Genomic DNA, 16,781 nt, shown 5'->3' with positions numbered 1-16,781 from the left:
CTTTGACTGTGTGGATCACAATAAACTGTGGAAAATTCTTCAAGAGATGGGAATACCAGACCACCTGATCTGCCTCTTGAGAAATCTGTATGCAGGCCAGGAAGCAACAGTTAGAACTGGACATGGAACAACAGACTGGTTCCAAATAGGAAAAGGAGTTCGTCAAGGCTGTATATTGTCACCCTGCTTATTTAACTTACATGCAGAGTACATCATGAGAAACGCTGGACTGGAAGAAACACAAGCTGGAATCAAGATTGCTGGGAGAAATATCAATAACCTCTGATATGCAGATGATACCACCCTTATGGCAGAAAGTGAAGAGGAACTCAAAAGCCTCTTGATGAAAGTGAAAATGGAGAGTGAAAAAGGTGGCTTAAAGCTCAACATTCAGAAAACGAACATCATGGCAACTGGTCCCATCACTTCATGGGAAATAGATGGGGAAACAGTGGAAACAGTGTCCAACTTAATTTTTCTGGGCTCCAAAATCACTGCAGATGGTGACTGCAGCCATGAAATTAAAAGACGCTTACTCCTTGGAAGGAAAGTTATGACCAACCTAGATAGCATATTCAAAAGCAGAGACATTACTTTGCCAACAAAGGTTCGTCTAGTCAAGGCTATGGTTTTTCCTGTGGTCACGTATGGATGTGAGAGTTGGACTGTGAAAAAGGCTGAGTGCCGAAGAATTGATGCTTTTGAACTGTGGTGTTGGAGAAGACTCTTGAGAGTCCCTTGGACTGCAAGGAGATCCAACCAGTCCATTCTGAAGATCAGCCCTGGGATTTCTTTGGAAGGAATGATGCTGAAGCTGAACTCCAATACTTTGGCCACCTCATGCGAAGAGTTGACTCATTGGAAAACACTCTGATGCTGGGAGGGATTGGGGGCAAGAGGAAAAGGGGACAACAGAGGATGAGATGGCTGGATGGCATCACTGACTCGATGGACGTGAGTCTCAGTGAACTCCAGGAGTTGGTGACAGACTGGGAGGCTTGGCGTGCTGCGATTCATGGGGTCACAAAGAGTCGGACGTGACTGAGCGACTGATCTGATCTGATCTGATCTGAGGCTGCTGTGTTGAGAGACTGTGTCTGTTGGTCAAGGGAAAGGGGGACAAGAATGGAAGCTGGAGTTCAAATCAAATCGAATCGGAGGTTACTGCCATAATCCATGGAAGAAATCATGGCCAATTTGTCCATGGCAGCCTTCCCTCCATGACTTTGGCAACTGAAGCTCAGAGGTAGTCTCTTCTGTGAAATGTGCTTAGAATGGATAAAAATAATGTATATAAATAATTTAGCACAGCATCTGACATATATTAAACCTATTAAATAGTAGCTACTGGCTTTGCCAGTTTCATTCCTGAAGCCTCTGCACCTACCTTGAGAACTGCTCTTACAGGTTCTTGTGTCTTTAAAAAATGCAAATACAATCTTATCTCTCTCTACTTAAAAACCCTGAAGTGCCTTCACCCTGTGGAATGCAGAAAATCCACCTTCCTGGTCACAGCCTACTGGGTGGTCCATGGTCTGGCCTTGACCTTCCTCTCCAATCTCAGGGCCTGCGTCTCTCCTGGCTCGAAGACACTGGCTTTCCTTCTTTCCCTCCAACCCCTCAGATGGTTGTCACCATCAGCTCATCTCTTCATGTGGCTGGTTTCTCTTCCATTCAGTTGCAGCTCAACCATGACCTTCCCTAACTGCCTTATCTAACATCCACCCCTCACCCACCAGTCCCTAACACATTGCTGTTTTAGCTCCTTCACAACCTGCCACTATTGGAAAGTATTTGGTTTGCTGTCCCTCTCCCCAAGTAGAATGAAATCTTTGTGAAACTAGGAACCTTGCCCATCTTTCCCAGGACCTAGCATATTGTAGATGCTCAATATATTTCTAGGATCTCAAATGCAGGGAAGGACATTACTTGATTAACTTAAGCCTAGCTAAAGAATTAAGGCACTAGCCCAGGTTATCTATAAATCTTTTATACATGGAATTAAAATGGGGACCTATCTATATTTACAGGTATGATTCATAGATTATAAGCATTCACACTGTGGGAACATATGAAGGCTTTGAAATAATGTATTTTCCAGGTTGCTGAGGTGTTCTTCTTTAAGCACCAACATTTCCTTGGATAGCAACATTCCTAACAGAGTCTGTGTTGCCCTAGCTCCTAAATTCAAGTAAGTGAAATTTCATTTTCCCTTCCTTATGAACATTCCTTATTGTAAGAGGCTGAAGTGAAAGAGCAGCCCTGAGGGATTACTGAGGTGTGACATTTATGACCATCTGCTCCAATCCTCAATGACTACATGGTCCCGGAGCTTGCAGCTTTTTCCTTTTAAATATTCTTCCTCTACCTTGACAGGCTGTTATCCTAAAAATTACTGCTATTCCTGTCAGTATCTCCCCTCCCCTTTCTTATAAATGTGTTAGGGGAAGCACACTGATTGAAACTGCCCACCCTGGCCAGGCACCATAGTAACTTTGCATGAGCTGTTTTATGACAGGAGATCCTGATAAGGAATACGGAACTAATAAGCCACCACCAACCGGAAGAGTTCAGGAAAGGTCGAAAGGAGACACCGCGTGTCCATCCACTTTCCAGAATCCCTCTCGCTAGCATCCGTCTTGGCTGAGTGATGCCTGCGCCACCAGGAAAGACTCTGAATTAGAATGATTGGCCAAAGACCACCCGGAAACTAATCCCATCACCATAAAACCCGAGACTGCGAGCCACGCAGCAGAGCAGTTCTCCTGGGTTCCCTTACCCTACTGCTCTCCACCCGGGTGCCCTTTCCCAATAAAATCTCTTGCTTTGTCAGCACATGTGTCTCCTCGGACAATTCATTTCCGAGTGTTAGACAAGAGCCCAGTTTCAGGCCCTGGAAGGGGTCCCCCTTCCTGCAACAGAAAGAAGAGGGTGAGGCAGGTGTGCAGTGGGAGGCAGGATGCAGTGGGGAGTAGGGTGGCCTGGGACGCCTGGTTGGGGGCACGTGGTGAGGAGAGGACTTGGGAGGCATCCTCTTCCTGATCCTGGATGCTACACTCACAAGGTAACACTTACCTCAGACTCACAGGTCACGAAGATCAAATGAGATAACAAAAAGTGAAAATATTTTGCAAACTAGCAAGTTCTAGGACTATAACACATTATTATTCATTATCATTCAAAGTTCCCTGTGGGGAATCACAGCAAACTTTTTAAGGCACAAATATAGCTGGATGGCCTACAAGGTTGCTAGTTCATACCTTACCTGGAGCAGAGAAGCAGTGAAGAGTTTTGGCGTAAAACTTACCTTCCTGCTCCCAGAAAACAAAAAGTTTTGTTGTTGTTCTTTAGTCAATAGAGTATTCTCTACCCAAAGAAGGTAGCAGTCTATGTTTGAAAAGCTGTGGAAGTGTAGGTGAAGTTGTGACTGAAACAATTTAACAGAATTACAAAAGAGAGAGCCATGTTATTTTATTTTTGGTTGCCCCACTCAGTTTGTGGGATCTTTCTTCCATGACCAGGGATCGAACTTGGGCCCTTGGCAGTGGACGTGCAAAGTCCTAAGCACTAGAGCACCAGAGAATTCCCTGAGCTGTGTTATTTTAGCATAGGAGAACATAATAAACTATATACTATGTGTCTAAAATCTAAGGCCTCTGAAGAAGGTCTAGCTCCACCAACCCATTTTAATAGATAATCATTATTTGCTGTGTTTGGTAAAGATTACAATTAAACTATCTACTAAAATTTAACAGACAAGGAAAAGGTAGCCAACAGAAAACTAAACTAGGTTAATTTGTAGAGAAATGACAGGTATGCATAATTTCCTTTAAAGAGATAGCCTTTATTTGAAGGATTTTTACACTGAAGAATTCAAAAAGTGGTAGGTTTTTGGAACTTACTGACCTGTATTGAAAAGGAACTGTTGACAAAGATTCACCAGAAATGATCTGAACAAGCAAGAAAATATAGTTACTACTACCGAAACCTACTGAAACAGTTCCAGGACATACGGTTTCTCTGACATAACAATACCTCTAAGTGCTGTCATGGATATGAAACTGACTCTTATTACTTTTCTAAACACACAGTGGTATAGTTAACAATATTCAATCACTTCTGTTCTTTCCTGAATATATAAAAATTAAAATACCAATTAAAAAACTAATATATTCTTCTCTTTAAATGTTTCTTACAGATACAATTTCCATATTTTCAGTCAATAGTGGTGTGGTTTAAGAGATATTTCATTCACAAGTCAAACAACAATCTACCCAAAGGGAACTGATAGTCTTTAGGCTCGTAGTGCAAATGAAGAGTTCGGGAATGCAGCAACTGACATTTCTAAAATACAAAACAGATCAAATTCTTAGGAGATACATGCAATAAGCTCTATTAAGCAGCTGGCCACAGAACGAGAACATTGGATCATGTCACTGGTGATTTCACTGGGACGCCAGGTATTTCCAAACTCAACTCGGACTCTCATCTTAGGCTTTGTATTTTGCTTTTCCAGTTTCGCTAATGACACACACGTGCTATAAAGTAAAAATTGAGAAATTTACATTAGAAAAGCATCATCTGAAGTGAAAGGCAAGAACAATATTCGGCATGTCTTCTACGAATGGTATTATGCTGCGGGGGTCTTAGTGAAACCAACAGAGGTCTGTGTGCCTCCCCCATCTTCCTCACCCATGCTCACAAACGCATTCTCCAGATTCCTGCCTCCAGAGGAGGAGGTGGGTATTTGAAGGAGAGTGACTTGAGACAGAAACTAGTTCCTTTCTTTCTTATGACCATATCCATCATCTGAAATAATAATGGGATGGTTACTGTGTATTAAAGCTGTTCAACTGTTGAGCCAGCAAGAAGTGTCACCCTCGCCTGGCCAAGTTCCAGCTCTAAGGACGTCTGTACTTGACTACAGCTTTATGCGACTAATGGGAACCATCAGTCTGTTCGAATTATGAGGTGCTGGAAAGAGAAAACAAGTCTTCCCTTTTGTAAATTTTTACATGGGTTCTGAAAACTGAGAGTGAAGAAAAGAAGCATTACTTACATTCAAGTCCCTGAAGTATTCATTATAGTCAAGGGCATATCCCACAACAAACTTGTCTGGAATTTCAAATCCAACAACTAAAAAGAACCATAATTCATCATTCAGATACAGAAAACATCACTTTCAAATCTAATATGTGTAAACATTCTCTAAAGTAACTCTAAACCATTTCATATAAAACTTGTTTGGGTTAAAGATGGTTAAATGATTGACGAAAAGTAATTCACTTACAGTCTGGTTTATATCCAACACTTCGAGGGGTCCTTTTCATCAGCAAGCTGTTAATTATAAAATGTGACATGTGACACGTGGAAACACCGGAGGGCATTACAGAGAACATGTGTGTTCTGCAACATGGTTTCATCTGCCGTTTAGCCTGCTATGGTCAGTTTTCACAAACTCAAAGAAAGACTGTGAAATGGAGAGCAACATCACAGGGCTCCCTGGGCAGGGGCAGCAACGAGTTCAGACTACAGATGGGGCCCTTGACTGATCTCCACCTGGGACAGAAGGGACTGTTCTGAGAACTGCCCCCTGACTACCCACATGCCCATCAAAGGGCAGCTCATTGGGAGGATGAATGGGTGGGGAATGCCAATGAGCAAAGATGATAAGATAAAGGCTCTTAGTCCCAAATCCCCAGAAAACAATCCCTAAGCCACAAATAAGTGGCTTACAAACAGGCACTTTAGCCAAAAAATAAATAAATAAACTACCACCCTAAAGGAGCTGGTATTTATTTTGGAGAACAGAAACTGCTGGTAGGATGCGGCAACTCTACAAAAGCTAATTTCATAACCCAAATGCTGCCTACAGAATTTTTTCAGCTGTTAAAAAAAAAAACCTGTAATGGTGCTTTGAAAGTCTTTACATATGATAAGGCAGTCCCAAAAAAACTCAAGATTTCACACCTTCAGAGATAAGTATATTAAAAGGGCTGGAAAGGACCTGCACATCAGAATTATCTGGGAACCTTAAAAAATATGTAACAGAACTCAGATGCCCAAGCCATACCCCTCACCAATTACATCTGAAGCTCAAGGGAAGGGACTTTTAAATTCTCAGGTGAGGGACTTCCTGCTCCAAATACAGGGGGTCTGGGTTTGATCTCTGGTCAGGGAACTGGATCCTATGTATCAGAGCTGGGAGTTCACAATGCCACAACTCATGATTCCACATGCCACAGCTGGGGATCAAGGATCCCGAGTGCCATGGGACCTGGGGCAGCCAAATAAATAAATTAAATTAATAATTATTTTAAAAAACTCTCAGGTGATTATGATGTACAGCCTAAGTTGAGAAGCACTAGCCTAAGCCTTAGACTCCAAGAGATCATAGTCTAGTAAGTCCTTCGTGATTCTCCTTTCAGTAATGAGAGGAGACACTTGGACTAGGTTTTCATTTAGAAAGAAAGTAACAAATTGATCACAGCAAAACCCCTTCCATCTACCTGAACTCATTCAGGAACAATCCAGAAAAGGTATCATTAAACTCAGTGCAAGCTGTACTAAGAGCTCAGGGGAACTCAGCACCTTATGTTCCTATAGATCTGAATGAAATAATTGGAAGTTACAAAAAAATGCACAGGGAGGATCCCTGTGTCCTTTCTCCAGTTTCCTCCAATGAACATTTCACATAATGTAGCAGATTACCACGACCAGGACATGGACATTGGTGGACTGACCTTGTCCAGATTTCACCAGCTTTACAGGCTCATATATGCGTAGTTCTAGGCAATTGTATCACATGTGCGGATTCATGTAACCACCACCACAATCAGGATACAGAACTTTCCATCACACATGGCTTTTTCTTGCTACCTCTTTATTTATAGTCACCTCCAAACATCACCTCCTAACCCTTGGCAAACACGAATCTGTTCTCCATTTCTATCATTTTGTCACTTTAAGAAGTTGTATAAATGGAATTATACAGTATATGCCCTTTTTAAGATTGGCTTTTATTGAACAGTCCCTTGATCCTCCTCCAAGTCATTGGTGTGGATCAGTAGCTTGTTCCTTTTTAGGGCTGAGTAGGATTCCATGGTAGGGTGGACCACAGTTTAACCAGTGACCTACCAAAGGACATTTTCATTCTTTCCAGTTTGGGGCTATTACAAATGCAGCTGCCATGAACATGAACACATGGGTTTTTGTGCGGATGCAAGTTCGCATTTCTCTGGGAGAAAAGCCCAGTGTACAGCTGTTGGGACTTGTATGGCAGATACAGGTTCAGTTCCTTAAGAAACTGCCAAACTGTTTCCCAAAGTGGCTGCAGCATTTGACACGCCTCTCAGTTAATAGTTTTTTTATTTGCAATTTAACTTTGAAGTTAAAAAGCTTTCTAGTCATTCTTAACCCTGCTCTGAATAAAAAGAATAAGCTTTATGTTTCCTCTCTTTATGCATAAAGCACAAATACACATCCACTACACAAACAAATGCACAATATATCTGTGATATTAAAATGTAATGGCAAGGAAGAGATTAAGAAAAAAAGGTTGAAAAACAACTGACTTGGGTCAAGTCCATCACTAAGAAATGACCTAGGTATTCTTTGAATACTTCACACCTCCAGCAACAGGAAATACCTCTCTCATGAGGCAGTCTTTCTCAGTTTCTCAGCATATTCCAGGAAAGAGGCACAAAAGAATATCCAGAGAAGTACATACCATGGTAGGTTGACATTTAAAACCCTAAAAGCACGTAGACAAACAAGCAAGGGCACTGATTGGTTTACAGGAAATTGCTTAGAGCACTAGAATGCATCATGTCTACACTTCCATCATGCCTGTCCCAAATCCTGATGATAAACTTGCACCAGCTATCAAAAAAGCCCCGAAGGACAAACTGCAGACATATGACTCAGTGGAAGGCTTACTCTGATTCAACGATGTTCAACAAATACTTTGTTCCTTTAAGACAGGTTTATAAAAACCAGATAATCATTTAGGGGAAAAAAAGGCAGATCACTATCTGACCCCTACACAAAAATTGCCGATTGGTCAAATTTTTTAAAAAAATGAAAAAAAAAAAAAAATCCACACAGGAATGTCAGTCGACAAAACACTTAAACTAGTACAGCATAAACTCAGCCAGGTTTCTGGGTTCAAATCTCACCTTTACAGTGATCCAGCTCTGTGCTTCTTGGATAATCCCCTATGCCTTGCTATCCCCATCCGGGAAGTGGGGCTAACAACTGACCTCAGAGTTGTCGGGAGGGGGGGGCGGTGAAACTCGAATTAGGGGTAAAACAAACACAGGTAGAACAAAGCAAAAGCCAGACAGCACAGGTAGGACCAGGAGGTGAGGCTGATTCAGAAGAAAGGAAGCAGGCACTGTCCATTTTCAATGTAGTTACAAGACGCAACACACAGGCCCACTCCGTCACTCGACTGCGGGAGCTAAGGCGCTTCAAGGCCTACCCCTTCCCTCCACCTCCTTACTTGTCTTTACGATCCTTGGTCTCAATTTTGCAAAGTGGCCCCAAACCCTCTACCATGCTACCCTGGACAAGTTGGTATCATTACTATATTGTTGAAAAACCAAATATTAATAACATAAGATGATAAGGCAACTGCACTGAAAGGCTTTAAAACGTGACGAATGATTTACAAGGACATTTACTGAGTCTTCTTTGAGATTACATTACTTTTTGAAGATAAAACTAGAGTTGAGAAAATTTACCCTTACAAAGAAGCAAGTACTCTTTTTTCAAATGAAGTAGCTTATGTCAAAATGTTATATACATACCTCGCAACCTTGACCATCTTTGGTTTATGCTTCTTGACCAAGGCAAGCAAAGTCTGCATTGTCTTCCCAGTGTCAATTATATCCTTTCAAAACAAAGAAAAGATATTTAAATGGCAAATAAAACCATCACAGCTTTAAATTCAGTCATTATACAAACACACACAAAAAACCAAAATCCCATGTATAACTGGAATAATGCCATTTTTTTCAGTGCAGTTATTCTCACCACAATTCATACTGAGATATTCTGGAATCTGAAAATCAGTTGGCTCTCAGCAAGCAGTAGGAACGCCAGTCCTCAGGGCTCGATTTTATAGGCACCAAGAGGTCAATGACAGCTAGTTTAAATATATATGCAAGTATGTACACGCATATTTTATTAGAGAGTTGTGCTGCTGCCCTTCATTATAAGAGATTAGATATTTTTTCATAAATTCAAGATGAGGATGCTTTCCTTCCAACTCTTAGTTGCGGGTGGTTAAAAGACCACACTGAGAAACACTGTTTTATATCATCTTAAAAGTATCCAAGGGACTTCCCTGGTGGTCCAGTGGCTAAGACTCCACATTCCCATTGCAGGGGCCCGGGTTCCATCCCTGGTGAGGGAACTAGATCCTGCATGCCCCAACTTAATATCCCGCATGCCACCACTAAGACCAGGTGCAGCCAAGTAAATAAAGACTAAAAAAAAGTATCCAAAATATTAAGATTTTACTATATAGAATGACTTTACATGAAAGTGAATTTTAGCTATTTAGTCAAAAGTAGGACATTATTCAAAAGAAACCCATCTCTAATTGGGAAAATATTTCTTCAACCATAACCCTAATGTTCTTTAGTGAAAATATTCTCTACAGATGGTCTAAAGCAGCGCTCACAAAATGAAGCTGTAAGTCATCAGAAACATCAGGGCTGGGGATTTGTGAAAAATACAGATTTCTGGGCTGTGGTAGACAGACTCTGACTCCCGCCCCCTAGTGGACACATCGAGAATAACCCCCTGCTCCCTGAGTGTGAGCAGGACTTGTGAAATGATGGAGTAGTCATTAGGTTGTGTTACACAAAACGGCTGGAGCAGCCTGGAGAGACATTCGGCTGGTTTTGAAGAAGTCAGCTGCCATGTGAGAGGGCCATGTGCTAGGACATGAGGACAGCCTAGCAAGAAACTGGGGCTCCCAGTCTCACAACCACAGGAACTCAGTTGTGCCAACAATGGGAATGAATTTGGAAGACAGTACCAGAGTACCATGAACCACAGGTGAGATCAGAGTCCCAGCCGTGATTCAGCCTGATGAGACCTGGGGCAGAGGATTCAGCTACCCTGAACTCAGGCTCCTGATCCCTGAACCCTGAGATAATAAATGTATGTTGTTTTAAGCTGCTTAGTTTGTAGTAATTTCTTTAAGTGGCATCATCCTAGACAAAATGAATCAATCTGAAGTGGAATTAGTGAATCTGCATTTTAAAAGAGCAACCAGTTCCCAGGGATACTCATGTACACAAACCGTTTGGAAAGAGTCTTACTTGTTTATTTACTTTTTTAATCTATAAGCTAAAATCTAAGAACCCTGATAACAATAAAAAAATGAATTAGGGGTTACTGGCAGCTCAGATGGTAAAGAATCCGCCTGTAATGCGGGAGGCCTGGGTTCAACCCCTGGGTCGGGAAGATCCCCTAGAAAAAGATATGGCAACCCACTCCAGTATTCTTGCCGGGAGGATCCCCATGGACTGTAGCCTGCCAGGCTCCTCTGCCCATGGGGCTGCAAACAGTTGGACACAACTGAGCAACTAAGCACATGCTGCTCTTAAGCCTTACACCATTTGACATAAAAGAGTGAGAATTTATTCTATATAGTACCATGATGAGTAATTTGGCAATAACAGTCAAATTGAAAATGTACAAATTCTACAACCAAGTCATTCCACTTCTAAGTGCCTGCACCCGGAAGGAACTCGAACACACGCACACAGGACATCACAAAAGGATGCTCTTGGCAATCCTGTTGTAGTAGGAAAAACTGGAAGCCAACTCCCTATTTGTAGGGCAACAAACAGGTTGATTCACACACTGCAAAGTTATGATGGATTTTAAGGTCAAGTAACTCTATATGTCTCAACATGAATAACCTCAAAACCAATTCTGAGTGAGAATAACAAGTTGCAAGAGAGAACATATAGAGACTATGGGCTTCCTTGATAGCTCGGTTGGTAAAGAATCCACCTGCAGTGCAGGAGACCCCGGTTTGATTCCTGGGTCAGGAAGATCCGCTTGAGAAGGGATAGGCTACCCACTCCAGTGTTCTTGGGCTTCCCTTGTGGCTCAGCTGGTAAAGAATCCAACTGCAATGTGGGAGACCTGGGTTCGATCCCTGGGTAGGGAAGATCCCCTGGAGAAGAAAAAGGCTACCCACTCCATTATTCTGGCCTGGAGAATTTCATAGACTGTACAGTCCATAGGGTCACAAAGAGTCGGACACAACTGAGTGACTTTCACATGTAAATTATCAAAAGATATGCTTTGTATATGGTTATATATATGCAACAGAAGCATAAAAACATGGATGGGAATGATATATGTAACTTTAATTTTTAAATTCCAAGCCAAAAAGAGAGGGGTAAGATATATACCATAATGTTTCCACTATCCAATTTAACTTAAAAATAAATTACTAAATACTTCTTACAAACGATCTCATTCCCTTATAATACAAGCCCATCACTAAAACTGGTGCAAAGGAATTTCTTTCCCTGGGTTACCTTTAGGACTGCGTATACCAAGTTAGAAAATCATAAACACCATATTAAAAATATGTAAAACTTACTTCGACAATCAAGACATTCTGGAAGAAAAAGAGAAATGAAAATCAGTACAATGAATCAGACAGTGTTTCCAATTATAGTTTAAGTCACATCATAACAAACTCTAAGGATTTCTCCAAATTCTTGTTTTAACCTACTTTACTATATCAAACCCTGATTTAAACAAATGGGCCATCTGTTGGGATTTGGAACTCTTTAATATAAAATTTTCACTGCAATGGAATTTTTAAAATAAAATTTGACCCATATGTTCAATTTTTTAAAAGAGTTTCCATTACTTAAACAGAATAATCTTGGGCAAGTTGAAAAATTTCTCTGGGCCTCAGTTTCCCATGTAGAAATACACTAACGTGTATTCCAACTCCAACATTCAAAAACTATAATTTGTACAATAACTCCAAAATCATGCATTTAACTTACCATATGGAATCCTATTAAAACCCCCATTTTCTTGGTAGGCTGAAATTGATCTGCATGCGCTCATATTCTTGGACTAAACTAAAAAAAGATACCAATGCTTCCTGCTACCATAAACACTTATCCCAATTTCTACCTCTTAGAATTTTATAGCTGAAAGAACCCTTAGAGGAAATACTGCCTTAACTCTCTAAGGTAGAGAAGAGTCCTATCTATTCTTGGGAATGAGGTAGCATTTCATATACTGATTATAATCAGTCATAAGAAGATTCATGTTATATTATTTATTTGTAGTCCTCATTTGTCTGTCACATACCTATAGCATTAGGTATGATGTTCTCTATACTTTTCTAAGTCAGTGGTTATCAAGGGGGGTTTGAAAGAAACATTTGAAATTTTTTAAACCTCACCTTATTTAATCTGTAATTTTATAACTGCATGTATTTTATAATATACATTATATTACTACAATAGTTCATATACAACACTCTCTTCCTCATATTACAACTAATTTCTCTCTTCTCAAAAGATACTGTAACCTAAATCTTTAGGAAAATTGAATATACAGTTGACCGTTGAACGACAAGGAGGCTAGGGACACCAACCTTCCACACACTTGAAAACCATATATACCTTTACAGCCGACTGTATCACAGTTCCTCCATATTCACAGATTCAACCAACTACAGATTGTGTAGTAGTATAGTACAGATTGATAGGAAAAAATGTGCATATGAGTGGACTCACACAGTTGAAACCCATGTTGTTCAAGGGCCAACTGCAATCAAGTAATGAACCAATAATTGTTTCACCACCCACCATGTGGTTTGCTCAGCATTTTCTCTAGCCCAGCTAGCACATCTGAAGGATAATATTTTCCCACCAGTAACTTTGGCTCACTGATGTGGCAATCAGAACCATGGGATGGAGTTATAGTTTGAAAACAGCATTGAATTATGAGACAGAAAAACTGGAGTCTAGTCTTGGCTCTAATACTAAGTAGCTGCAAAAGCTTGTCTAAATCATAATCAAAGACTTTTAGTACTATGAGACAGTTTACACAAATCAAAGTCTAGAGAGATTAAATATTTGCCACACAAAATTATAGTATCCAGAGTATGGTATCATTACTGTTTAAAAAATAAAAGAATGAGAATTACAACCATTATTGAGAGTTTATTTTATATCAAATAACTACCTCTTTACTTAACAAATGAAAAAAAAAAGAGGCTCAGAGGTCAAATGATTTGCTTAAAGTTATAAAAATAGTCAAGTGGATAGACTTGAGAGGTTTTCAGGGTTCAAAGCCCATATTCTCAGCTACTAACTAGAAAAAAAAGGGAAAACTACTCATAGACACAAACTGAAATAGAAAGTCTAAATAATCCACAATCTCACCCCTAAGAAATAACTTCACCCAACTTCTGCATCTTGATTTTTTCCCACAATAAATGAGCTTACTCTAAGTTATTTCAGAAGCAAAGAACTTGTAAGATCACAGAGCTATGCAGTGGGACAGCCATTAGGTGGGAAAGGCAAGGTCGAACGCAATCAGAAAGCTTTGAAGGCTAGGTCCCTTCCAGCACTAAAAACTGATTCTAGGAGTAAGGGCTTCAAATGACTTCTAAATATGGACAAAGCATGCTGAAAGGGAAGGAGAATATGTCTGGCAGAAAGGGAGAAGAGTCAACAGATTACAATTTCTCCTTTGAAGTTTTCAAAAGATGTTGAGGAAGACAACATTAGTTTGGCATGACCCTGATATGGGACCATAGAATTTGACACAAGTGTTGTATGTTAAAATTGCCTTACAGATACTCAGTCATGTAAGTAAGCTATAAGCATTAAAATCTAAAAACCAGAGGAAGAAAAGAACTTTGGAGCTAGACAGACCTAAATTTAAATTCAAGTTCTATCATTCGCCAGCTTCCCTGGTAGCTCAGAGGGTAAAGATTCTGCCTGCAATGAAGGAGGCCTGGGTTCAATCCCTTGGTTGGGAAGATCCCCTGGAGAAGGGAATGGCAATCCACTCCAGTAATCTTGCTTGGAGAATCCCATGGACAGACCATGGGGTCGCAAAGAGTCAGACATGACTGAGCGACTAACACTTTAACTTTCTTTCACTCTGCTGGCAGAGTGACTTTGGACAAGTCCTTCAACCTTTCTGAGTCCTAAGTTTCTTGATCTATAAAACAAGAATGATAATATCTACCTCACAGGATTCTTGTGAAACTTTTATAAGTTTATGCCTTTATATTTGGTACTGTATCTATCAGCAAAAAAAATAAAATAAAATAACTGGCAGCTGAAAAAGAAATCATAGCATTCCATCATTTATCACAGGTTACTCAAAAATCATTTCAGCGTATCAGAAGAATATATTCAAATATTTTAATAGCTCTATTATCTCAGCTAAACGTCTGTACTGGAAGATTTTTGATGTATTAAAACTCTCTTTGCAATTCCTTAAAATAATAGTATATTTGAAGTGTTTGTACTACCAGAAACTGCTGAAAGTTCTACACGATTATTATCACTTGACCCTTTTAACTCTCTGAGGTGGTTGCCAGTATCATCCCACCATACATATGGGAGACAGAGAAGTTAAACAACCTGCCCAAGGTCACGCAGTTAGGAAGCACTGAGTCAAGCATTGAATCCAAGTTCTCCAGCTCCAGAACCCACACTTTCAGTCACTACATTATACTGTTTATCTTTTAAGAAACGATGTGTGATCTATTTTTAAAAAGGAGGCTTTTCCCTTCATATACTCTTTTGAAGGATCCCAAATTAGATCCCCACAGAAGCATACCAACAGTACTTGGCAACAAGAGATCTGAAGTTTAACGTTGGATTCTGTGGACTCTTTGCTATATGACCTAGCTTAGATGCCTAACTTAGATTGTTTCCAAGGGCTAAGTAACTTGTGTTTGAGTACATAAATAACTATCTAAATTGCCTCCTGGTGATGGATTGAAAGTACAGTATGACTCTTGGTATGGAGTGTTCTTTCCTTCTCCCTCAAGATACATACCTTTCCCTAAGAGGAAGTTTATCTATGAGCTTGCCCCAAGAAATGAGAAAAATATCGAATAAACAACCTAACCTTACACCTAAGAGAACCAGAAAAAGAACAACAAGATACATACCTTTCCAGTTAAAGCTGAGAGATCATCTCCACCAATTACTTTTATGTCACCTGTTGACTGGTCGTTCTAATTAAAAAAAAAAAAAGCATATAAATATACATGTATATCCTTCCATATAATACACACACATTTCAAGTTATCAAATGGGAACTAGGAGATTTAAGAAGTTAGCTATCTCATGTCACACCATTATGATACTCTAAGAATTATGTTTCTAGAAATGAATGACAAAAAATTAAGAAGTTCTAATTAGCCATTACTGATTTGATGCTTTGAAGAGTCCTAAAAATGGGTCACACGCATTTTTGAGTGGGCAGTATTGCAGCAGCCACCCATCTTCAGTCTCAGGAATTTCTGAACCATGAAAGAATTTATTAGCATGACAGGTGTCTGGTTCTGGCCCTGGACCATTCCCATGAGTCAATCAAACTGTAGAGTCTGGTCTATATCACACTCAACTCCAAAGATATCTCCCTCAAAAGTCTAGCTGAGGCCCAGGCCATCTTCAGCACAGTCTGGGAAATCAGGTCTGATCAGGAGTCCTTTAAAGCATACCTCTTAGGCTCCAAGTTTTCTGCCATCATAGAATCTAGTATAAACCATTAAAGGAGTTTCAAAAAGGAACGCTCCACACCCACTGTAGCTGGTGGTGATAATGATCGTAATTCAGCTGTGCTGGATTCAAGACAGAAAACTAGTGAACAAACAGTGAATGAAAGAGCTTAGACTTGCCCTTCCAGAGAGCAAACCATACCAAAGTTCTGCCAATTACAATGGTGCTGTAACAGACAAAGAGATCAAGGAACAGAATGGAACCCAGAAACAGACCCAGAAGCACATGAGGATTTAGTACATGATAAAGATGGCTATTTCAAGTCAATAAGAAAAAGAGGAATTATTCAATAAATGGTGTTTCATCAACTAGTAATCCATTTGGGAAAAAAATAATGTACGATCCCTACCTCATAGCGTACACAAAAATAAATTCCAGATGGATTACAATCTAAACATAAAAAATAAAGCCATAAGCAGACCAGAAGAAAATGCAGAGTATTTTCACATTCGCAACAAAAATTGGAGACAACCAACATGTCTATTAACAGGGAATTATTTAAATTAAGGTCATCCACACAGTGTAATACTGTGCAGCTATTAAAAAGAATCTGACAATCTGTACATACTGTCATGAACAACAGTAACTAAAACACCAAGCTGTAGAGCAATGTGCTGCCCATGAAGCCATTTCTGTTCAGCATTTTAAAAAAGCTTATAACTGCAATTACCTCTGAGCAGTGACGAGGGATAAGAAGACTTTCTACTTTCACATGTAGGAATACTTGAGATATTTTGGGTTTGGTTCCAGACCATCACAATAACATGAATGTCGCAATAAAGTAAGTCACACAAATTTTTTGGTTTCTCAATGGACATAAAAGTTATATTTACACTGTACTGTAGTCTATCAAGTGTGAAACAGCATTATGTCTGAAAAACAATGTACATTCCTTAATTTTAAAATACTTTATTGCTGGAAAATGTTATCATTTTTTATGTGGAATCTTAAAAACTGGTACAAATGAAC

General features: G+C 39.8%; 1 protein-coding gene across 3 annotated transcripts in view; it reads right to left on the bottom strand.

The window, feature by feature from the left end:
- Positions 1 to 3,823: 3,823 nt before the first annotated feature.
- The window catches only part of HPRT1 (hypoxanthine phosphoribosyltransferase 1), a 31,613-nt gene continuing 18,655 nt past the window's right edge, over positions 3,824 to 16,781 (bottom strand). For all 3 annotated transcript variants that reach the window (XM_055563809.1, XM_055563808.1, XM_055563807.1), the window contains 6 exons: positions 15,200 to 15,265; positions 11,636 to 11,653; positions 8,811 to 8,893; positions 5,291 to 5,337; positions 5,060 to 5,136; positions 3,824 to 4,538 (listed from right to left, as the gene is read on the bottom strand). In XM_055563809.1, the coding sequence (XP_055419784.1) occupies positions 4,491 to 4,538; positions 5,060 to 5,136; positions 5,291 to 5,337; positions 8,811 to 8,893; positions 11,636 to 11,653; positions 15,200 to 15,265 (339 nt within the window). In that variant the 3' untranslated portion in view covers positions 3,824 to 4,490. The remainder of the gene's footprint in view (positions 4,539 to 5,059; positions 5,137 to 5,290; positions 5,338 to 8,810; positions 8,894 to 11,635; positions 11,654 to 15,199; positions 15,266 to 16,781) is intronic.

This window comes from Bubalus kerabau, chromosome X, assembly GCF_029407905.1.
Source record: "Bubalus kerabau isolate K-KA32 ecotype Philippines breed swamp buffalo chromosome X, PCC_UOA_SB_1v2, whole genome shotgun sequence".
NCBI lineage: Eukaryota > Metazoa > Chordata > Mammalia > Artiodactyla > Bovidae > Bubalus > Bubalus kerabau.
This window is presented reverse-complemented; position numbering and strand designations above follow the sequence as displayed.